The sequence below is a fragment of the Bicyclus anynana genome, chromosome 20 (assembly GCF_947172395.1).
Source record: "Bicyclus anynana chromosome 20, ilBicAnyn1.1, whole genome shotgun sequence".
Classification (NCBI taxonomy): Eukaryota; Metazoa; Arthropoda; class Insecta; order Lepidoptera; family Nymphalidae; genus Bicyclus; species Bicyclus anynana.
This window is the reverse complement of record NC_069102.1, coordinates 8,606,236-8,631,111: the sequence shown is the minus strand read 5'-3', so window position 1 is coordinate 8,631,111 and position 24,876 is coordinate 8,606,236. Positions and strand designations below refer to the sequence as shown.

The window sequence follows — 24,876 nt, the reverse complement described above, 5'->3', positions numbered from 1 at the left end:
AGTTCGGCGCTCGCAAAGAGTTTCGTACAACTCGGGTACGGTCACGTTTCGGCCAGTTAGTAAACATTTAAGTTTGTAAAGCTTCCGAGCGAAATCGTGTTCTGCCAATTTTATTTTAGCCAACTGGGTGCTATTGTTTTATGACTAGCTGACGCCGTGCGATTGCACCCGCGTGGTTCCCGTTCCCGCAGGAATACGAAAATTATATACAGCCTATAGACTTCCTCGATAAATGGGCTATCTAACACTGAAAGAATTTTTCAAATCGGACCAGTAGTTCCTGAGATTAGCGCGTTAAAACAAATAAACAAACAAACTCTTCAGCTTTATAATATTAGTATAGATTGAAGAAGTTATGATTTTTTAATTTTGAATTTTTTTACTAAGCGTTTTAAGCAAATCAATATGAAACATCGTGAGAACCTACCTCCTACCTAGAGACCTACAAGCTTAAAGTTATAAGAAGCCGTTAGAGTTGTAGACACACGTCTACAAAAATCATAGATGTTGTGTACGAGTACTTGTATACCTTCATTGAAACCGACATGCCGAAAGTTTTAACACTAGAAAGAGCGTCATTTTCTTTTACCTAAAAAGACAAACATAGTCATTTTGGCGCTAGTATGTCTGTCATCGTTTATATGAAATTATTATTAGAATTAATGCAGTAAAACATGATTTTTGTTAAATATATGTTATTGCTTTTAATCAGAGGTAAAGCTGGTGCAAATTATTGTTTTTTTATGTATGTTGTATTTATTTTGTATTAGCTGCGCCTCGCGATGTTACTCGCGAAAAATAAGTATGTAAGTATCTACACGTAATTTTATTTTTCCGGCATCAAAAATCTGGGTTAATCCAGGTTATAATCTATCTCCATTCCAAATTTCAGCTAATTCGGTTCAGTAGTTGCGGTGTCAAAGAGTAACAAACATTCATATCATAATAACCATCAGTTTTTCACAAGTCTCGGGAAACCATGATTTTTTCCTGGGACAACGAGTAGACTATGTGTTAATTCAGGGTATTACCTATTTTCATTTTGAAATTCATCTAAATCGGTAAAGTAGTTGCGGCGTTAAGAAGAAGCCGGTAGCGATGTAGACACACGTCTACGAAAATCGTAGGTATATTGTAGACATGTGTCTACAAGTCTACTATTCTACAGTTCTACACGTGGGCAGATTAGTGAACTACGGCCTACGTATTATGAGGGGATACCTGTGGCTTGCAGTGGGGTGCTAATGATTTGATGAAAAATTTTGACGGCCTTCGGCTCATTGAAGTTTTCTTATTTGGTCCAAGTCTGGCTGGTGAGAGACTTCGGCTGTGACTAGTTACCACCCTACCGGCAAAGACGTACCGCCAAGCGATATGTAGTGTAGAAACCGAAAGGGGTGTGGATTTCTCCTCCTGACAAGTTAGCCCGCTTCCATCTTTGATTGCATCATCACTTGCCATCAGGTAAGGTTGTGGTGAAGGGCTAAGTTTTAAAATATAAAAAAAATACGGACGATAATGATGATAAACATTTTATGAGAATTTCATAGAATAAGAAATATTCAAGAAATTTGTTAATAATAGTACTTATTTTCTAAGACAAACGCATAACGAATTCTCACGTTTCTGTAGCACCCACGACTATAATTGATCGTGTGTTGGTCACTGCGTACATGACTTGTATAGTATGCCGCGTGGGTACTGCCGTTTGCTTTTCAGAAACGTGAGAATAATTGACCGTCAATGGCGACCTTTACCGAAAGCCAAATTAACGCCTAATTGAACATATACCGAGGAGACAGTTTGCGAAACGTCACCGTCCTAATGGATGAAGATATATTTGTGCCGCAAAGCCAATATCGCGGAATACAAACACGTGCGCGGAGTTATTCCGACTGAAGCCAACTGTCTAGTTTTCCAATAAGGAACAAGGCAGATGTATTGCTGTATACGCCATTGAATTTTCTGCTCAGTAAGTTTTCAGGCAGCGACAATTGAATTTTGTTTTTGTCATTTTGTTTAAAGTCTCTGCCACAATATAATTTTGTTTTTTGGTTTACAATTGATTTGTCATAAAGGAACTTCGCAACTGGTTTACAAGCCCCGGGCTCTACATACATACGATACATTTTGGATATATACGGAATAATTGTTCTAAAAAAAATTTCTGTAGGTAAGTGCTGCAGTTTAGTGCGTTTTGCTAATGATTATATTCCATTTTCCATCATAGTCCCTTATTATTTGGCAAGTAATACTAAGAAACAAATAGTTGCTCATATTAGTTTTTAAATCTTAATATATAAATGCGAAGGATAATTCATCACGATATCTTGACATTAAAAGTTAAAATTTGGCAGGGAGTTAGTTCATAGATAGTGGGCGTCCACTAAGAACTTATTTTGCGAAATAAACAGTTTTTCATTCCACTCATTGTTTGCAAAAACACAAAGAATGCAAGAAGAAAAACATTAAGGAAAAATGGGCGGACTTCTGATAAAATTGGCGGAAACGCTAAAATGTATTTTTTCTTTTTCGGTCTTCTAGATAAGGTTGTAGCAAATGTATATTTTTCTATGGATCTTCTTTTAGATGAAGATTACAAACTAATTATTATAAATAGGTATACATTATCGAGATAGTTAGGTACCTACAAATAAATGAAGAGGTACTTATTTAGCTATTGAAAATATTTTTTTGACATAACTGAATTACGTGTACCTATACATTCAGATTTATTACAATATCTCGTGTAGACATATCCACTTAAATCAATAAATGTTTAAATCAAAATGGTGACAGGCTACCGTCCATACAAATGTCTTCCAACCCCTTTGTAAATATTTTTAAACGACTTCCAAAAACAAGTTCTATGTTCGGCTGTATGTGTGGGTTTTATAGGTATGTAAAAGGTGTTAAGTCATAAAATTCTCGATGAAAGTTATGTCCTGAATTAAAATAAAAATGTTAGAAATATTTAGATATTTCTCAGTACCGACAGGAAAACAAATATCAAAATTTTGTAAAAGTAAAATAGTAAGTACTTACCATTAACTTTCAGAAATATAAGTTTGCTGAGTCCTGCTCCTATGTCGTTCCTAGCCTCGCACAGGTAATGTCCCTCGCTGTCCTTTGCCACTCTTTCGAAGACCAGTGATCCGTTCTCCAAAACACGAGAACTTCCTTCAAACATGAAGTCCTTGTATTCACCAGGCGTATTCCCTGGGGAATGAAAAATAATAAGCACTCACAATCTATTTCTACGAATCTATCACAATCTATAAAAAGCACAAAGTACGATTCCTTTAGATTTAGGGGCAGAATTTAGACTCAATTTGAATGTTAACTTACCAACAGCTTTTTTCCAAGTTATGTTAGGCTTTGGGTAGCCATCGGCTTGACATTGTAGAGTAACGTCTTGCCCAGCCGCTACTGCTACGTCATTGGGTTCGAGACGCCATCGAGGTGGTACTGCAAGAAGCATTTTAAAATAAATCACCAACATGATTTTGATTTTGTTGTGAATGTCAACCCTTGCCTGATGCCTTTAGAGTTATTTTCAAATAAAGCAGGCAGCTAACACAAATCTTTCTTACCTACTCAAAACTTTCTAACTTAGATAAGCTTATCATTAAATACCACTTTGGAATGAAATTTCCAAGTGGCCTTTATCAAAGAAGTTAACAAAATATAGCAATAGGTATTCCTTTGCGTAATATTCCTGGCATTGCGTAAACCGTAAAGGAAGACTTGGCATCCTATTCAACTTTTTGTCCGCTACGCTGACTTCCGTAAATGTCAATTGTATCTACTTCGCCCTTCGTATCATTGACTAACTATTCCATTTTCCATCATAGTACTTATTATTTGGCAAATAATACAAGATATATAGAGAAAGAATTAATTGAAATGGAAAATATTAGTTTTAGCTAAATAAACAGTTTTTCATTCGTTTCACTGCGGTTATTTGTAAAAAAGGTATTCCTTTGCGTAATATTCCTGGCATGCCACGTCTTCCTTTACGGTTTACGCAATGTAAACCGTAAAGGAAGACGTGGCATCCTACTCAATTTTTTGTCCGCTACGCTGACTTCCGTAAATGTCGATTGTATCTACTTCGCCCTTCGTATCATTGACTAACATTACAATATAATGTAAACAATAGCTATCGACAATTTTCTTACCATTAACAGTGAGAGGTACAGTAAACCGCTCAGATCCCGCAACGTTGGAAGCTATGCACGTATAATTCCCACTGTGTAGGGATGTGATATGTTCTATCACTAGGGAAGCACTGTACTCGTCCATCCGTCTAGTTATTATACCGCTCGGTGCATACGGCGACGACGTCACCGGCTGGCCATTTTTCTCCCATCGGAATGCAATCGGCAAATCGCCCTCCAATATCTGACAGGAAATAGCCGCTCTCATACCCTCCCTCAGTAAATTCGTCAGCGGCTGAATAGGCAATATCTTCGGTTGCACTGAAACGAATAAAACCATTTCTACATTGTCCATAAGAGTGATACTTTTATAGATGTCTGTGATTGCTGTGTTAAAGCAATACCTATATCTGGCGATAGTAAAAAAAATAAGGTAGAGATTTAGTAGTTATGTGACTCTTTTGACTATTGCTTAACTCAGTTCAAAAGAGAGTTTTAGATCTGTCTTTAGAATAAACTTGGGAAATAAATCAAAACCGTTTTTTATGTTGAGGATACTATAAAATTAATGTTTTAATTATTTATAGAAACAATCGGCTATACAATATTCATTGTAAAAAGATCAACTGCTGAATTACTTGCCGGTTCTACGGCTTAAAATATGTTTTAGAACTGTTGGTAGTCACTACGCATTAGCATTTGTAAGTAATTAGGCATAGAACTCTTCTCTTACTTTAAAGAAATTAATTTGGTTTAAAGCATCACTAGAATTTCTCACTGTGAAAGATAAAAAAGCGTGTATAGGCAGATACGTGTATGTAACATTTGTTAATTTTTCATAAATACCTACACAACCACACTAGCTCAATCTAACTAATCCACTTTGCAAACTCTCAGCAACCACAAAACAAAATGCTTACGCCGTTTCTTTTTTACGTTTAATTAGTGCAAAATCTTTGGCTACCGTCGAGGAATTCTTAAGTAGGCGGCTGCGGCGGCGCGTTAATCTTTTTTCTTTGTTTTTCATGGACCTATTTACCTTGAAAAGTTTCGCGGATGCCGGGAGAATGGTAATCGTGATAAGTTAAATGAATTTCTTGAACTTTGTATTTGTTCCTAAACGTAGATAATGATATTGCAAATTCTGTTTACTTTATTTTCATGTTTGGTAAGTCACACAATATTGACTTGGATTAACATTGACTACAATTCATTAACCAACCATATTAATCGGCCAATTGTTGAGCAAAGGTCTCCTCTCAAAATAAGAGGGGTTAGACTAATAATACACCATAAAGGCCCAATACGGATTGGCAGACTTTATATTCGTAGAGAATTAAGAATTTATAATAATCCACATAACTCTTCAGTTATATAATATTAGTATCTATATCTATACTCTATACTTAATATATAAAGCTGAAGAGTTTGTTTGTTTGTTTGATTGAACGCGCTAATCTCAGGAACTACTGGTCCGATTTGAAAAATTCTTTCAGTGATAGATAGCCCATTTATCGAGGAAGGCTATAGGCTATATATTATCCCCGTTTTCTTACGGGATCGGGAGCTACTGAGAGAGGTTAGGCTAATAATCCACCATGCTGGCCCAATGCGAATTGGCAGACTTTATATTCGTAGAGAATTAAGAAAATTCTCGGGTGTGCAGTTTTTCTCACGATGGTTTTCCTTCACCGTTTTGAGACACGTGATATTTAATTTTTTAAAATGCTGAAAAGTTGGAGGTGCATTTTTCTGATTCAAATCTACGCTCTTCGATTTGAAGGCTGAGGTCATACTAACTATAATAATCTATTAACTACAGTTGCCTTTATTGAATTATGAAAGAATAAACATGAAAAATTGTAATAGCGCTTTAAATCTTGCTGAGAAAATTGGAAAAGTTCATGTAAAAATGTAGCGACTAATGCTTCAAGTCCAGACCCAGAATAAAACTTTTCTATTAGCTTTTTGATGTATGTATGTAGTAAATTAAGTTTCCTGGCATTGTGCCCACGCAATAATGAGTGTAATGTTGTAATATAGTAGAGCGGAAAATTTTAAAAGGTTCTAATTTTCAATATTGCTGAAATGTTCCCATTCTTTGTAATTGGAATGTTATATTTTCAATACAAATGATAAATTTAAAAAACTTTACTCGTTAACACCTGGTCAAATATTTTATTGTCGACGTGTTCATCGGGACGCAAATAAAAAGTAGGTTAAATTAGTTTTTAAGCTGTCGTGCAATTTTGTTACGAATCATTTTTATTTTATACCGTATCATTTATATGTTTTATTTTAATTTAATTTACGACTCATATTTACATTATTATACTTTTATATGTGGATTTTTATTCATAATAAAGAAAATATTATTATTATTATTATCATATAACAATGAAATCAGTTGTACTTTGTTTTATAAACGAAAGGCCCTGCCTCCGATTGATATACAAAGCAATACTAGCTCTCCAATGTTTATCAACAAACAAATAATTAAAAATGAAGGTAGAAATCGCACGTCATTTCATATCTAATTTATGAAAGTAGTGTTAATTATATTATGTATAATTATAGTTATAGGCTTATTAAATAACGTAACGCTGCCATTCGTACATCGAATTTTACTGCCCATATTTATTTCATACCGGGGTCTATATATGAAAAATAGATTCTTATGGAGTCAACTGAGGGAGTAAACTCCAAAAAACGAAAATCACTTACCTAGTATTTGTACTTCAACGTCCCGTCGTGCGATGTGACGTTGTCTGTTGGCGGCCTGACACGTGTATGTGCCGGCGTCTTCTCCCCTCTGGGTCTGCTCTACGATTAGAGTGCCGTTTGGAAACATCTTTTGTCTGCGGTTTAGAGGCAACGTTTGACCATCTGTTGACAATAAACTATGTAAGAAAACCTCTGTGGCGAAGTTATAGCTTGGCAACTTCGTTCGTAACAATCGCGGGCCGTGGGGCGGGTAGCGATGAATGAAAAGCCCACGACTGTTCACCACACTTCCCCGCGTAGTCTTTCCCCCCGTCGCCCGTATATCATGGGAGTGTCATCAACAAACTTGCCAGACTTGTAATACTGTATTATTCAATTGAAAGATCCTGGGTCTATTTAATATTGAATGTTTTCTAAATTGGCTCAAGTCTGGTTTGATGCTAGGGTAGGTATGATTTGCATGAAGATTTGATCAGCCTATTATAATATGTAATTTGTTAATATAAATAATACTTAATTCTAAGTAATTAAATCTATACTTATAATAGAGAGGTCAATTCTGTACATGAAATATATTTCCAATATTTCTAAAATAACTATCAGGGGGTGATTAGTGATCGATACTGATGTAACAAATGCAATCAGTAAAATTTTTGTCTGTTTGTATGTTCGTTATAGAAACAAAAACTACTCGACGGATTTTAACGAAACTTGGTACAATTATTTTTCATACTCCTGGGCAGGTTATTGTACATTTTTCATCACGCTACGATCAATAGGAGCAGAGCAGTGAAGGGAAATGTTGGGAAAACGGGAGAAGTTACTCCATTTTTACAGCGATACTACTGTAAGGACTGGATTAAAGAGGTCTAAGAGCGGACAAAGTCGCGGGCGTCCGCTAGTTTATTATAAGTCTCTATTGCTAAGCTATAAATAATGAGGTAGGTAATCATCATCAAATTATTGTTTAAAAATCCAAGTTCCAGTTATGTTTGCTTCCATAAATATTTATTTATTTATTCATTTAAGTTACATTTCCACATGTCATAAATAAAATTTCATAATTATTACGAATGGAACCCTGTGAGGGTGTTAAATTGGGTGTTAAAATACCTACTACATTTTCAAATCTCGATCATTTAATAAAACAATAATACAGATCTCTTGACCATTTCTGTAATATGATACAAAAATGGCATCACATTGGGATATCAAGAAACTATAATATTACAGTATCAAAAACATCTCCATAACCCACTTTCAACAAAATAAAACTATTATTTCCCACAACACTCAACAGTCTCTTCGTCGACAGATCAAAGGGATATAAAGAAAATATCAGAGCGTAAAATCCTCAGGCAGTTTAACAGAATTACCGAGTAAGATCAAATTAAGACTCGCCGCTCGCCGGTCACTCCTTCGTAATTTTCCGTTTCCTTTGCGACCCTTGTCAACAACCATCTTATCTTTTCATGGAGATCTCATTAAGGACGAATCTTTAAATGGCTTTATTATTTGTCATCTGATCACTACCTTTGCTACTATTTATGTAAAGGACTTTTTGGAGATCACTCGTTAACAAACGATTTTCGTAAGGCGCGCGGTATGTAAATATTGTGAGGAGCGAAATTGTTTAATGCGTAACTGAAAAGCATTACATATTATATAGGGTATGCTACGGCATGTTAGTAATATGTCTCCTTAGGAGGATTCCTTTCGGAAGTCGAAACTCTCGGACTCTCTCTTTGATTGATTGACCGGATTGAAATCTCTCGGATTTTAATCCAGCAGTTTAAGAGTGAAGGCTTTATTTTGAACCAATAATAATAGTATATGAAACGAAATCTATACTTATAATAAATATGTAGAGAGGTCAATTCTGTACATGAAATATATTTCCAAAATAACTATCAGGGGGTGATTAGTGATCGATACTGATGCCAAAAATGCAATCAGTAAAATTCTGTATGTTCGTTATAGAAAGAAAAAGTAATCGACGGATTTTAACGAAACTTGGCACAATTATTCTTCATACTCCTGGGTAGGTTATAGTATAGTTTTCATCACGCTACAATCATTATGAGCATTGAAGGGAAATGTTGGGAAAACAGGAGAAGTTACTCCATTTTTACAGCGATACTACTGTAAGGGCTAAATTAAAGAGATATTAGTGTGGACGAAGTCGCGGGCATCCGCTAATATAATTATAAAACAATATAAAAGCGAGTGACATTGTAATAAAAACGAATATTTTTAATAAACATTTTATACCTACTATCATTTACAAACAACTAAAAGCTGTCCGCTATATTGCGCGTCATATTTCAACAAAACTTTTACCGGTTTAACGCCAACCGGATGGTGGAAAAATTTTTAGAATAAAATAATTTTTTAACTCTGCAGATGAAGACACAAAATTCATTTTTGTCACACGAGTTTAAATATTGTTCGCGAAATTTATTTTCGCTAAAAATTAAATCAAGGATGGGAGCCGCAGCAGAAAAAGCTGAAATCGGTAAATGGCATGAGTAAGTATGCCTCTCTGACCGAGAGATACATATTCGTTTCCTTGTGCTATAGAGTGCCAAAAATTTTCTCAAATCATTTCTTCGCGGCTATTTGCCTCGCCTGGTGACGGAAGGGCTGGCTCATCATTGCGCGAAGAATCAGCCTGGCTGTCAAACGGAAAAACGCAGCCAGTATTCTTGCCACCATTCCACGTGAGCATGATTTGCATAGTTATTAGAATAAGTTAGCTATAAGTTTCCTATTCAATTTTTTCGCTAAAATGTAAATGCGTATGGATTCAATATTAATCTAGGCTGTTAGGTCACAATAAGGTCGCATTTCTAGAAAATGTCAACAATCCTCTAGAACGTTGACGTCACAGAAGCTTTCATGCCATTCTTTGTGTATTTTTGCCTTCGCTTACTTGCCCCAGTTTCCTTAACGACCTGTTGCTATGAGAAAGTTACTCTCCCCCGAGTTTAATTCGATACTCTTTCACTAAAGTGTCCTTTCAAACGCTTGGTTAAATCGGAGATATATTTGATTCCTCCATTTCCTTCTTAGTATTGTTGAATTTTCTCATCACTTCGATTTATTTTTGCTCTTTACGAAACTACAAAAGGTTTCTCTCCACTATTTTCACAAATGATACACTTTTTAGATGTAGAGGTAATATTGGTTTAGCAAATTGGTTTATAAAGCCAAAAATACTATAATGAAAAGACTTATATAAATATTAAAATGGAAGCTAGACGGCAATCCAATTCCACAACGTAATGGTACGAAACGAAGTAAAAAATTATCTATTACGTTGAAAGATGAAACAACATCAAAGATTTTGGTAGGTATTTAGGTATATTCTTCGTTATATAATATATAGCCACATAGTTTACATTTACAGGAAGTAAAAGTAAATTTTGTACTTACAGTAAATGTAATATTACTTAAGGTAGATAGATTTGTACTCAAAATGATCTCACCACCACCTTTAAATATGCATGCATAGTAGATGTATATTCGGAACACATAAAAAATTTGTAGTTGCCATTAGAATTAGAAATTCAGTTTCTGCTTGGCATGAATTTGAGAGTAGGTATGTTAATGTCGTATCTGTCAGACTACTAGTGCATAAATGATAAGAAAGTGCACTCGAATGGACGTGTTGCTTTGAACAAAATTAGCGAACATTGCCATACAATATTATGTATGGCTATCTGAGCTACTTACAGGATGAGAACAATTAAACATGACCAGCGAGCCCATGATTAATTGTTTATTTATCAATATTCCCACAGGACGAGTCTTAAATATTGGAATATATTCACACGTCTAAAAATCATAGCTTTTTTAGAGAATATCTTTTTTAAATATGAGTAATATTCCCATTCTCCTCGAATTAGTCGGGAAAGACTGTAAGTATTAGGAGTGGGTACGATAATAGTCCAATGGGGCGGGGATGAAACCACCCCTCGGCTTGTATCATTTGTTCGTAATTTACTTACTAACATAGTAAAACTATTGCTTAAGAGTTAATATTCAAATGATGATTTTACTACAAGTTTTCCAATATTCGATCAGTTGACGTAAACTCGTTGACGATTTTGTTGCCTATAACACGCGGTTTTCAAATTTGAACTTTATGTATGTTTATAGAATACCAAAATTAAAATGTACTCTTTCGTCACTAACAACGATGTTGCCATAAAAACGAACTCACAGCGCTTTAACTTTACAGAATCGCTAAGTAGCGTACTCAATAGACGACTTACCTCTTTCCCACGTAATTGATTCGATAGGATACCCAGCAACCGGGCACTTTATGTTCAAATCGCTGCCTGCAACTGCTGTCACTTTCGGCATTTCTCGAATATACGGAAGTCCGTATACGTTGACTCTTGCTGCGTGAAGTGCTCTGCCCGCGGAGTTGCTGGCAACACAGGCGTATTCGCCGCCATCTTGTTCTGTCACTCGGCTGATGTTAAGATGGCTGACAACGTCATCTTGAAGTGTGACGTGCTGGCCTACGACGAATCTAAATAAAATTAATAACTGTTTAGCATTTTATGTTTTAATTTAATTTATTACTATGCTAATTTGCCAATGGACAAGGAATATATAGTTCAAAGAGCCGATTGGGGTCCCAAAGTTTTGGAATGGCGACCCCCCCTCCGGAAAACGCAGTGTTGGTTGACCCTCTACTAACTGGACATCAAGAGGATTGCAGGGAGCCGCTGGATGGTGGCGGCTCGAGGCAGTGGTGTTTGGAAGTCTATGCAAGTGCCTATCAGCAGTGGACGTCTATCAGCTGGTAATGATGATAATGATGCTAACTGTAATGCTAACCTAGATACATAAGTTTAAACTGAAAAAAAAATGAAAACATTAGAGAGAAGTGGAGATTAATGATGATAAGTCGTATCCACGACCACTCTACCAAGAGCGTAACCATAAAGGAATTGAATTGCAATCATGAAGCCCTTAATGATTTGATGCAATTAATAATGTATAAAAGCTTCATGAGTTTAAACATAGCGAATTAAAAATAAATAACATAAGTGCTTGACTAGAAGATGCCCATTCACTTTTGGCTTAAAGATACATTGTGATAACTAGACTATATTGTAGCTAATAGAGAAAACGGATGAAGGGTATTCTGTATCTTTACAGAGCATTTACGGAACTTATTATTACTTCGAACTTATCTTCTAGCAATAGGTTGAATGTACCGATGTGTTTGCATATTCGTGGGTGTGTTTGTGAACTTAAAGATAAATTTGATTAATTTGACAGTACTTACCTAGAATTCGTAGGAATAGGGAACCCATCCAGCAACCATGTGAACTGTGGAGGTGGATGCCCCATAGCAACACACTTCAGTGAAACACTGGGTCCCGGCTGCAGTGTCTGCTCTGAGAACCAGTAAACTAGTTCTGGTTTCGATTCTGTGGAACAAATAAATTGTGTTATGGCCCTGTTGTTTATTTTATGGCATTTTAAGGTTGGATAAAAATAAGATCCGCCACTTTGGATTTAAAACAACTAAATTTATCGATCTGTATATATTATTTCTTTTCAATATAAGGTATTTATTAGTATATTTTGATATGTATTTTATTCATTATTGTAGGTATTTGTGTAATATTGTTTATGTATTAGGATGTAAATTATTTGTATGTATGTGTATTACTAATACTATGGTTATTTTTGTTTTACGCCACCTGCTGATGTCCTTAAGTTTTCCTAAACCGAAGGTTGCCTGGAAGAAATCGCTACTTAGCGATAAGGCCGCCTTTTGTATGCTGATCTCTTCCTAATTTGTTTTTTTATTTCACTTGTTTTTGTCTTTGTGGTGTGCAAATAAAGTATATTTATCTTATCTTAAATTTGACTAAGCCAAGCATTGTAAACCATCAAATACATATACAGTATAGTTTCAGCTTATTCTTTTGAGGATAACAGGGAGATTTTTTTAAAAATAGAAATGATTCGATCTTTATATCTACCACTAGCGTTGCAGTTTTTTTCGCGTAATACCTGTTCACGTGGGTAATTTATGACACTCACAAATTACGTGGAGTTTTATTAATAAAAGAAACTCCAACTTTTCAATTGTGAGCATTTTAAGAAATGAAATATCACGTGTCTTAAACGGTGAAAAAACATCGTGAGGAAACCTGCATGGATGAGAACTTTCCTAATTCTCTACGTGTGAATTCTGCCAATCAGCATTGATTGGTTGACTATTAGCCTAACTCCTCTCATTCTTAGAGGAGACTCGTGTGAGTGAGCCAAATAAGTATGGGTGAGTTAATTAAGTGAATAACATAAAAAGCCGAGTAAGTTAATGATGATGATGATGATATATAGCTTGTAACAATACATTTACTGCGGTCGTAACTATTATTCCATTTTGTATGCGTATATACCACTAGCTGACGCCGCGCGGTTTCACCCGCGTGGTTCCCGTTCCCGTAAGAATACGGGGATGATATATAGTCTATAGCCTTCCTCGATAAATAGGCTATCTAACGCTGAAAGAATTTTTCAAATCGGACCAGTAGTTCCTGAGATTAGCGCGTTCAATCAAACAAACAAACAAACTCTTCAGCTTTATAATATTAGTATCTCGCGAAAATATCTTTCCTTATACCTACTAAATTATATACCTTATTACATATTATATAAGATTTATTCCAAGTTAAGATAAGCACCATTCATTAAGTATACAGTATGTGCCCTACTATACTGTTTGTTCTCACTAATTGTATACCCAACGGCCGACACAATAACTTCAAGTCTATTGTTTTGCGTTGCAAAAATGGCTCGTGTTGTTAGATAAGGTAATAGTCTGTAATTTGTAAACCAGGGTCAGTGTATGAAATCCCTGCGTTCTAGTTAAACTCATACATTGTTTAACCCTAAGACACATAATAAAAACATATCGTAATTTTTTTTGATTCTATATATAGTCAATATGACTATATTATGTATAGTACATATATAACTAACCGAAATATCTGGTTATCTGGTTAGTAACAACTTTTGGTAAACTTCCCTCCTCCCATCTGGTATTAATACAAGGTTACTGAAAGTTGTTACTAACCAGCTGTTGCTTAATTGATAGTTAAACAACTTAACAGCCATAATGTCCTACAAATTGTGTGGTACATTATCTCGTTCCGACGCTCAGAAATTTTTATTACCTGGTATCTAAACCAGTTAGCTACCAGAGTCAAGAATTTTCGTAAATATAAATTTGAGCATCTCATAAAATGACTAAAAATAAGCAAGCTGTCACATATTGACCGCCAAATCCTCGGTTCAAGGTTGACATACAATAATAATTATGACTAGACAATATCTACAGATGTGATTTCTTTGTAAAACCTAGATAAGTACTTAATCTATGCGATATTGCAAGTCAGTCTTTAAATAGTAAGTCGATAATTATTTGTTTTTTTTAAACTATTTCTAGACATTCTAGAGATGTTATTTCGTTAAAGAGCCTGGTCATGTGGCTATGTGGCACATAGATTTTCTTTCTACAATCGCAAACGCTTCAAATATTACATTATGTATGGGTATGACATTCAGTGTCGACAGGTTACGTGATAAAGTTGTAGATCGGATCTGTCATTCCCATACATTTTGTTAGTTTTCAAAGCTTTTGCGATCGTAGAAAAAAAATCTACGTGCCACATGGCTAAAGACCCTGTTTACTGACTCTACGTTACATTATGTAATTTCGTTATAGAAATTGTATGGGTATGACATTCAGTGTCGACAGGTTACGTGATAAAGTTGTAGATCGGATCTGTCATTCCCATACATTTTGTTAGTTTTCGAAGCGTTTGCGATCGTAGAAAGAGAATCTACGTGCCACATGGCTACAGCCCCTGTTTACTGACTCTACGATACATTATGTAATTTCGTTATAGAACCTATCTACTCAATGATACGTAATATTATCTGATATTTTGTCATATCAGCAAAAAAAAAAAACATTTTTAAAAACCCTCTGTGCCCTGATTACTTCAGTGAGTACGCTTGGTAATTGACACTGTGTTGAAGCTTTAATCGGGATAAGTAGTGAAGGTATTATGGAAATAAGTGGTCGCAAATCCAACGTTTCGTCGTTTTGGCACGACTCTCTGTGCTCCCGAATATACGTGAATGTTTTTTCAATGTACCTACGAGTAACATTTTTTTTTAATTATAACCACAGATTATAGAATAATAGGCAGATAGATGGCACGGAACACGGCATTGATTCCAAATACAAATTCAAAAACTAACACATTCTCGAGTCAGTACGACACGAAGCGTCGCATCAGTAATTTTCAATATTATTCAAGAAAAATGGCCTCTTATGTTATTAAATATATATTTTAAAAATACAAAAACTATAAACTGGATATGGAGTATATGGAGTATATTGATTAATTTATTAGTCTATTATAATATCAATTTATGTAATTGTAGTTCGTGCTAAATCTTGAAATACAAATTAATAAAAAAGTCTGTATATGTCAAGGAGACGCGTGACGTATGGTTTCACCGGCCTCACCGCCCTGCTTGTAAATACTCATTCTGTACCTTTCTTTATTCTGTGATTATAACCCTTTTTTAATCGCTTCAAAGAGAGGACGCGAAAATGAAAACTTTTCGCGAATGTTGGTAATTTGGGTTGGCACAAAAGCTGGTAAACTGATTTCTAGAAATAAATAAATAAATAAGGACAAATTGATTTATAATCGTCCACATAATATATCCGCATCGTACGCATCGCATTTAACAAAATTTTAATTTTACGGTACCTAGCTATAATCCGTTTGATGCTATCCGTACGATGCGGATCTGTGGACGCCTACCATTAATTGTTATTCTCCGTGAAAACAGACGAATCTTCGCGACACCGTACAATGGATCCGAAAGAAAACACTATACATGTACCTCCATCACTCCGATATTTCAATATTTTCATACTGTTACTATCGCGTTGATGTAAACGCAAATTTATATGGAATTGAAACAGTTGTGCAGTAGTGCCACTAGATAGCGCTGTTTCAATTCCTTAGAAATTCACGTTTACGTTAACGCAATAGTAACAGTATCAAACTGCCACTAGGCCCTCTGGTTTCGGAGTGAAATGAAGAGATGCCTTTGCAGAAGATGTTGCCGCTTCAGAGATTTTGACTCTTCCAAGTTTATGTGATTAATCGCGGAAAATAGCATTATTTGGCTATTTTCCATTATTAAATTAATTTAAAAGTTTTTCAGAATGCTGACAATATCAATAATATCTAATAATATTTATTGATTCCAATTGTAATGCATTATGTGTTACTAAATATAAATATTATACGCCACACATTTTATATATTTTTTGAATATAGACATAAAAGCTACGAATTTGTTAATTGTAAGTTTTTTATGAAATAAAGGCTTTTTTATTTGTGTTTAAGAGTGAAGAACTAATAAGTTGTACCTACCTACAAAATCCGCAAAACGTGCTCCTTGGCACGCTCTGTATGAAAAAGTTTAATAATATCAGGGAAGTTATGCTAATGTGATTACAAAATTTAATTTAACCAAAGTTAAATGTGACTTTCCTTTATCGCTCATGCAATTAATAGTGCTATTTCAAGTTTTCGCTTTTATCGCTTTTTTTTTTTGATTTCCTGAATTTTGCATAGACATTGTGTACCTAAATAAAATTGTAGATATGATAATCTGTTTAGTAGTGAAGGGGTAAAAGAGTTATAAACCAAAAAAAGTTGTAATAGTAGATTTTTGTGACAGAACCTATCAGGGGAAGCAATACCGTCATGTTTATTTAATAGCAAGCGTCCGCATCGCATCGCAAGTCATATAAGTGCGTCCACTGATCCGCATTGAACGGATCGCATCGAATGGATTTTATTTATTGTAAAATTTAAAATCCGTATGATGCAATGTGTCCTATAGAATACAAGCCCTTGAACAAAAATTACCTGTGAAATGAACCAACGTGAATAACGCTTAGAAGGCTGTTACTATATCAGAAAATAACTCTGAGCATTATGCCGTCCTTTCTGAGCGGTACAGTGGTGAGTATTCAGAACAAAGCTTAAAAACATTTGGTTTGGATAAGTGAGACCGTTATCGAGTTGTAAAATTACAACGTAAAGTTATATATGTATAGATTGTAACAAATACAACAGATTGTATTTCATTTGGCAAATCTTCGTCTTTTCTTAGAGGCTTACTCAATACCACTGACAGCCGTTTCTGATTATGTTTTTCCCTGTAATCCCTTTGATAAATTAACGCCATCCCTTTTATCTTATAGCGGAATTTGTAAAGATTAGGCGTTTCAGTTACTTTGTTTAAAGGATATTGTTTTATTTTAAATTAATTTGTCTTCAATTATTATTTTTTTGACCCATAGATCTATAATTCTTAATCAACATATTCATTGAAATATAATAACTTCAATGGCAATGAGCGGGGCACATAGATCGAAGAGGCGATGGACGTTGGGGTCTCAAGGTGCAGGAATGGCGACCCTGTACTAGAAAACGCAGTGTTGGTCGACCTCCCACCAGGTGGACTAACAACATCAAGCGAGACGCAGGGATTCGCTGGATGCAGGTGGCTCTGGATCGTGATGTTTGGAAGTACCTACAAAAGTCTTGTAATTGACATCCATCGGCTGATATGATGATGATGATATAATTTCATAGTAAGAACTATTAAGCCACTTATTCAAATTATATTACTCGCTAATAATGTAGCTTTCCATTGACAAAATATTTTTTTAAAATCGGTCCAGTAGTTTCGGAGCTATTTCACAACAAACTAAAATAAATCAAATCTTACCTTATAAAATTAGTATAGATATAGATTCTCCCGTTTTGCATTAAAAAATATTAAGAGTCTTATTTTTATGGATCCGTAGCAAGTTATTACAGTCAGCACTTCAGCGAAAACAAAGAGCTTTAGTGTCGGAGTACGCTGCCGCGGGCGCATCCACCATAGTGCTGTTACGAGCTTATGATCATACAATATTAAACCTTATCACCATACACTAAGATAGACTTTCGCGTGGCGTGTATCAAATATTCGTCGAAATGTTTCAACCAAGTTTTGAGTGACATATTTACAAATTAAGATTTTATCACATAACAATAAGGTGTATTTTTGAATGTAGCATGATGAGTGATACGCCGATTTGTTTCGTTTATGGACCCCGCTATTTGGTGTCGCGGCTTTCAAAGCTCGAGGACTGTCACAGCCGTCGATAGAGAAACAGTTTTATAATTATACAAAACTGATATCCATTATCCTCTAGCAAAGAATAAACATGATCAGTGAATTTGACAGCCTCCGTGGTGCAGTTGTATGCGTGGTGGATTTACAAGACAGAGGTCTCGACTGGCATGACAGAGGATTTCTTGTTCCAGGTCTGGCTGGTGGGAGGCTTCGGCCGTGGCTAGTTACCACCGGCAAAGACGTACCGCCAAGCGATTTAGCGTTTCGGTACGATGCCGTGTAAAAACCGAAAGGAGTGTGGATTTTCATCCTCCTCCTAACAAGTTAGCCCGCTAACATTTTATATTTCATCGTCAGTTACCATCAGGTCAGATTATAGTTAAGGGCTAACTTGTAAAGAATAAAAAAAACGAATAGTTGATCTATTTTCCGTGAAAAACCAACATATCCAAGCGACGATATCTTGATCTGACAATAATTGTGTATTTATTTAAAGTTTCTGTAATCTTTTTGACCAATTATTTTATTTACTGCGAAGCAAATTACATTCATAGACTAAATGCCTACATATTCGGAACATTTAAAAATAAAAATAAAAAAAATTATATGTCTATTTGTTATGGTCTGTCGTATTTATAAAACCTGGTGTTCAGAAATTTGCGTCAAACATTTTAATTGAACATAATTTTGTCATGTTTAACATGTCAAATAATTATGTTTTATTGTTTAAACGCTACGCCATAAAAACTTTGTTATATATTCATTTAAGCATTCGCATCAGACGTAAATAATCATAAAGCTCTTGACTCCGCGTCAGAAAGTTTCGCGCATGTATTATCTAATTTGTTCGTAACTTTATACTGAATACTGATATAATTAAACTTGACAGACAGCGGTGCGAGGATGTGATTTGCTACAGCTGCTTCCTGTCAAACTTTATCCTCAAATAAACATGACTTTCTCATTACAAAAAGTTTATAATTTACGTCTACTCTAAACATAGCCTTAATAGCTCAATGGTAAGAGCGGTCGGACACAACACTGAAGGGTGGTGATTACTTGGTCGGTCCCCGCCCCGTTGGTCTATTGTCGTACCCACTCCTAGCACAGTCTTTCCCGACTAGTTGGAGGGGAATGGGTCACAATGGTGGTATTGGTCATATTATAAAAGATAAGGCAAATATTCTTTTAAAAAAAACATGTATTGTATGTATATTATAACTACATAGTATAAAACAAAGTCGCTTTCCCTGTCCCTATGTATGCCTAAATCTTTAAAATTACGCAACGGATTTTGATGCGGTTTTTTTAATAGATAGTGATTGAAGAGGAAAGTTTATATGTATGTATAATAACATCCATAGTTTTCGCGGGATTTGGGAAAAGCTGAAATCCATGCGGACGAAGTCGCGGGCGTCCTCTAGTATCAATATAAAGCTAAGTGTAGATTGGTTTGATTTGGTTGATTATTCGGGATTTTTTAGATAAATCTTCCTTCATAAATAGTTCATAACATTTTAAGTAATGCTTGAAAAAACAATGAAGCAGAAAATTTATAAAAACAGCAACTTTGGTGTCTGAATTATAAATACACATTTATAAAATTCATGTCATCAATAATGAATTGCATTACAAACCTTCACATTTTTCTAAAATATTTAATGTACCTGCAAGTTTTTTAATTATACAGTAACTAAGCCAAAACCTATAACTAAATGAAAAAACTTGTGCTAATAGTATCAATGTATGAAAACAATAGTCCAAAGGGTGTTGATATTTCGGTTTTCAGTCTGGTCCCTTGACCTAACGTTTGAGGCTTACAGTGGAATACATAGACGTTGTAGGGGATTATTCACCGCTGAATGTCGAATTTAACCTCCATTTGTTTGAGAATTTGACACTCAGGTGAATGATCCCCTGGGGGTGCCCCTAGAACGTATATGAATTCCACTGTTAAATAGTAAAGGAACTGCAACTCTACGGTACCTAATGAATAAAATAAGTATGTATGTAAATCTTACCCCTGGTGCCGGTGAAGTTCCAGTCAGTGTCGTGTGTGTGTGTGCTGCGCGCGTATGGCGTCCTTCGGGACCGGTTGCCCACACTACGCGCACGGCTCTCTGACACTATAACATTTCGATACTTTTAGAACACGCATACCTAAAATCCAGTGTTCATGTGACTTTAAATTACCTATGGTGGGCTAAGAAATGATTATTCTTTTTTGTAAGAGATACTTACTCAAAATAATCAGCCTCTATGGAAAGCTGGTCGTTACACCCACGTTGTACACCATTATCAATAACATCTGATAGTGATCGTCACATTATCATCCTACCAACACGCATTGGATCAGGCTGGAGGGTCTTAGTAATGGAACATTTAAATTAGTCAAGGATTCGAGGAACATTTTTACAATTTAAACCAAATTTTGGCCATTGGGCCAGAGTGGTGGACTATTGGTCTAACCCCGTGGAGACTCGAGCTCAACGGTGAACCGAATATGGGTTGATAACGACGATGATGACGAACCTAATTTTCCGTGAGTAGCTTCATCTTGATGAGACGTTTAATTTTTTATTTACGCAAATTCTTAAATAGCTAGCAAGGGAATAAAAAATTCTGAGTATGAGACAGACAAATATGGTGGTACATTATCCCTTTTAGACGTTTTAGTAGCCGCTAATGGGTTGATTGAACTTTAATAGGTGTACATTAATTTAAAACTAAAGCTACGCGAATACAAAATAATGGACAATTTACCAAATCTTAAGAACTTTTAGTGTTGATCTTTTGAGAAGTTCTTAATATAAAGGCTTCGTTAATGGCAGTGCCCTTATTAAATCAGTATTAACTAAATAACAAAATGATCGTATTTCAGAAACTTTCAACTTTTAATTTGAGTTTCTTACGCTTAACTTTACAACTCAAACTTAATTTAATTTGTGTTGCTCCAATGGTTTTAGCGTCTACTGGGACGGACATTCAAATTTTATTATTCTATTTTACCAATATAATAGAATTACTTAATTTCCTATTAGAATTATATTTTTATTAAGGCTAAGTTACACAAGGAGTTTCGTTGAATCAAGGCAACAATCAAGTCATAGTTGGTGGTTGGTCTAATGTTGGCGCCTAAAGCTCGGAAAATTCGTTAGCTATCAACTTTAAAAACACTCCCGATGGTCCGCGCGGGCCGTGAGGGGTGTAGCGATACCCCGCGCGCACGACTTCACATTCGCGCAGTTCTGCTCCCCCGTCGCCCGCATATCATGGGCGTGTCGTCATTAAACTTTGTAAGCTATAGAAATAAACTGTAGGTCGCATTTGACACATTTTCTGTGTAGCCTTAATTATAAGCTAATGACTGTCCATTGGTTAACCTATGTGGCTCATGAGGTTCTGGGCTGGAGCCCTAAATTAGGCTATAAAATATCGAGGTTTTTTCCAAGAAATTTCCAGAAAAAGCTCTCAAAGTCGAGAAGTTGGCAGTGTTATACCCTCGAAGCCTTGGAGTTACGAGAACCTATCAAATCAATTCAATTCAAAGCCTTTATTAATCCTTACGTAAGTTTAATACATTTTTTAACAACAGTAACAATAATAAGTTTATTTTTTATTATGATATGTATATATAGTAGGTTAGTATGTTAGGTAATCTGTTATATGAATGAGTTTTAGTATATTATTGTTAGTCTTATTTCTATGTAAGGACCCCTCATTGGGTATAGACCTCCTCCAGCCGATACCAATCGCTTCTATTCTTAGCGTCAGTGAGCCAGTTCCTTTCTGCTAATTGGACGATCATCGAGTACCTATATGAAAGTAGGAATCAAAGCGGTAAAAGGATCTTAAACCAACGATCTAGTATGTTTTACTCTTTGTCTAAAATAAACATTTATCGTAACTGTTCTCTGTTTAACTGTCTGTTAGCGCTAATCTCCACAATGTAGTAAATAAAATATGTAAGGAGAAAAAATCATATCTACCTGTTATAATATATTCCGCGGTCCCATAAGCCTGATCTCTTGAGTTACTCGCGAAGCACTGATATATCCCCTGGTCGTTTTGCTGCGAGTTTCTGATATGTAATCTCAGACCGTCTTCCGACATCTTGACTCTGTCGGAGTTTTTCATTACTTTTCCATCGTGTATCCAGTAAACCAGTTCGATGGGATGCCCTGACACCTTGCAATCGAAACTGACGTTCGCGTTCAATTTTGTTCGTAATATTTCTGGTTTGATTCGGACGGATATTCGTTCTGTAAAGAAAGTGTTATTTAGTTCGTGTAATGTTTCCAATTGTACAGTTAATTTAATGTATTTTATGCCAAGCATAGCTTGCTCCATCGCCCGCTGGGTAACTTTTTATGAGGTCCACAGTCAATACCGTCTTTACCATAAGGGCACATGGGGCCCGTGCCCAGGGCCCCCATTCTCAGAGGGGCCCCAAGGACTGACAATATCAATATCCTCCAAAATATTGACTTTAAGGATATACCTAATAGAAAATTTTGCTCAACATAAATCCCTAAATCGTAACCAAAAAACCAGCAGCATTCTAAGACCATTAAAGACTTATTATATAAATGGTCATACTTATTAAAAAAATGTTAGTATAATTCGCTTTTTACTTTCCAAAAGGGCCCCAGCATACTTAAAAACGGCGGTGGCCACAGTTAATGACCAAGTCTCGAATCCGTAAGTCAGTACTGTAAATGGGATTTAGCTGGTTACCTAGTTAGCTAGTTACCACACTACCGGCAAAGACGTACCGGCAAGCGATTTAGCGTTCCGGTATAATGTCACGTCGAGTCTAAGCCGATATGGGTGTGGATTTTCATCCTACGCTTTACAAGTTAGCTCGCTTCCATCTTAAATTCCATCATCACTTACCATCAGGTGAGACTGCAGTCAAGGGCTACTTGTAAAGAATTAAAAAAAAACCCGCGAATGGGAAATACACGGGTGAAACCGCGGGCTTTTTAATCTACTATATAAAAATAAGTCGGGTTTTCCTTCCTGACGCTATAACTCCTGAACGCACGAACCGATTTCCACGGTTTTGCATTCGTTGGAAAGGTCTCGGGCTCCGTGAGGTTTATAGCAAAGGGTAGGGGTAGGGTAGCGGTAGGGTAGGGGTAGGGTAGGAGTAGGGTAGAGGTAGTTGAAAGTTTACATCGAGTTTCACGCGGACGAAGTCGCGGGCGACCGCTAGTAATAATATAAAACCTGTGACAATGATGGTGAAATGCGCCGACTCTCCCCCAGCGGTGTTGTTGAGCCAGCATATGAACCTGCCGGCATCCTCACGCTGCAGCTTGTGTATGCTGAGCAGACCGCCGAGCACCGACGCGCGCGGCCACAGCGATGTCTTCTCTAGGGGTATTAACAGCTCGTGGTGTTCACGGAACCACCTGAGAAGAGAAAATGACGTTACGTTTGTTCCGTCTTTTCTAGAGGTATTAACAACTCGTGGTGTTCACGGAACCACCTGAGAAGAGAAAATTACGTTACGTTTCATTCGTCTTCTCTAGAGGTATTAACAACTTGTGGTGTTCACGGAACCACCTGAGAAGAGAAAATTACGTTACGTTTCATTCGTCTTCTCTAGAGGTATTAACAACTTGTGGTGTTCACGGAACCACCTGAGAAGAGAAAATTACGTTACGTTTCATTCGTCTTCTCTAGAGGTATTAACAACTTGTGGTGTTCACGGAACCACCTGAGAAGAGAAAATTACGTGTTATGAAGCTAAGCAGTTGTTTTGTAAAATCGTAATTTAGTTATTGAATGTTGCATGTTGCGGGAATTCATTATAAATAGTCAATAATAGAATTTTTTTGTTATTTTCCACGAAAAACCAACGAAACGAAAAACACCAAGATTACTGAATGGATTTTCATGCAGTTTTCACCAATAGATATGGTGATTTATGAGGAAAGTATTGGTATATATACTAGTAGTTTATCAAAGTTGTGTCGTCGACAAATCAGTTGAAATATGACTATAACTGTTGCAAATGTCGGAAATGTCATGCCGCCTGGGACTGGGAGCTTTCATAGGAAACGCTGAAGAAATCACCGGTTTTCTTGCGCAAAGTTACGGGCGTCTAGTAGCAAGGTCCCATTTTTAATTTGCACCAGGGCCCTTGGTTACCTAGCTACGTCTCTGCATAGGTTATGGTATAACCTATACCAGAAAAATATTAAAGTATCAAATGGTAACCGACGTTTTATTACGTCACTCGTTGATTAGATTTGCTAGAGGGTTTTTAATTCAATTCCGTAACCCCCAAGCGGTGTAATTCATTTACCGAGTTACCCTGCGTAATAGCCGTATTACGAAAAATTCTAGCTGAAATACAATTTTATGCATTGAATATTTTAACTAAAAATATGCTATAATATAAATAATGATATTCACAAATATACAATGTAAGCAATTAGGTACATTAATTAATTACTTTCAAATTTATAGGTACAGCACTTTGTCACGCTTGCCGTGACCGACTTCCAAAAAGGAGGAGGTTCTGCATTCGGCTGTATGTACATTTTTTATCTATACTAATATCTATACTCTATACTAATATATAAAGCTGAAGAGTTTGCTTGTTTGTTTGTTTGATTGAACGCGCTAATCTCAGGAACTACTGGTACGATTTGAAAAATTCTTTCAGTGTTAGATACCCCATTTATCGAGGAAGGCTAAAGGCTATATATTATCCCCG

At 35.9% G+C, this 24,876-nt stretch overlaps 1 protein-coding gene across 1 annotated transcript in view; it reads right to left on the bottom strand.

The window, feature by feature from the left end:
* The window catches only part of LOC112051032 (cell adhesion molecule Dscam2), a 298,384-nt gene that overhangs the window by 18,216 nt on the left and 255,292 nt on the right, over positions 1-24,876 (bottom strand). Inside the window, exons 8-16 of the mRNA XM_052887824.1 lie at positions 23,379-23,563; positions 22,136-22,408; positions 20,168-20,272; positions 12,190-12,334; positions 11,162-11,424; positions 6,885-7,046; positions 4,182-4,481; positions 3,349-3,468; positions 3,046-3,219 (exon numbers count right to left, since the gene is read on the bottom strand). Coding sequence (XP_052743784.1) covers positions 3,046-3,219; positions 3,349-3,468; positions 4,182-4,481; positions 6,885-7,046; positions 11,162-11,424; positions 12,190-12,334; positions 20,168-20,272; positions 22,136-22,408; positions 23,379-23,563 — 1,727 coding nt within the window. The remainder of the gene's footprint in view (positions 1-3,045; positions 3,220-3,348; positions 3,469-4,181; positions 4,482-6,884; positions 7,047-11,161; positions 11,425-12,189; positions 12,335-20,167; positions 20,273-22,135; positions 22,409-23,378; positions 23,564-24,876) is intronic.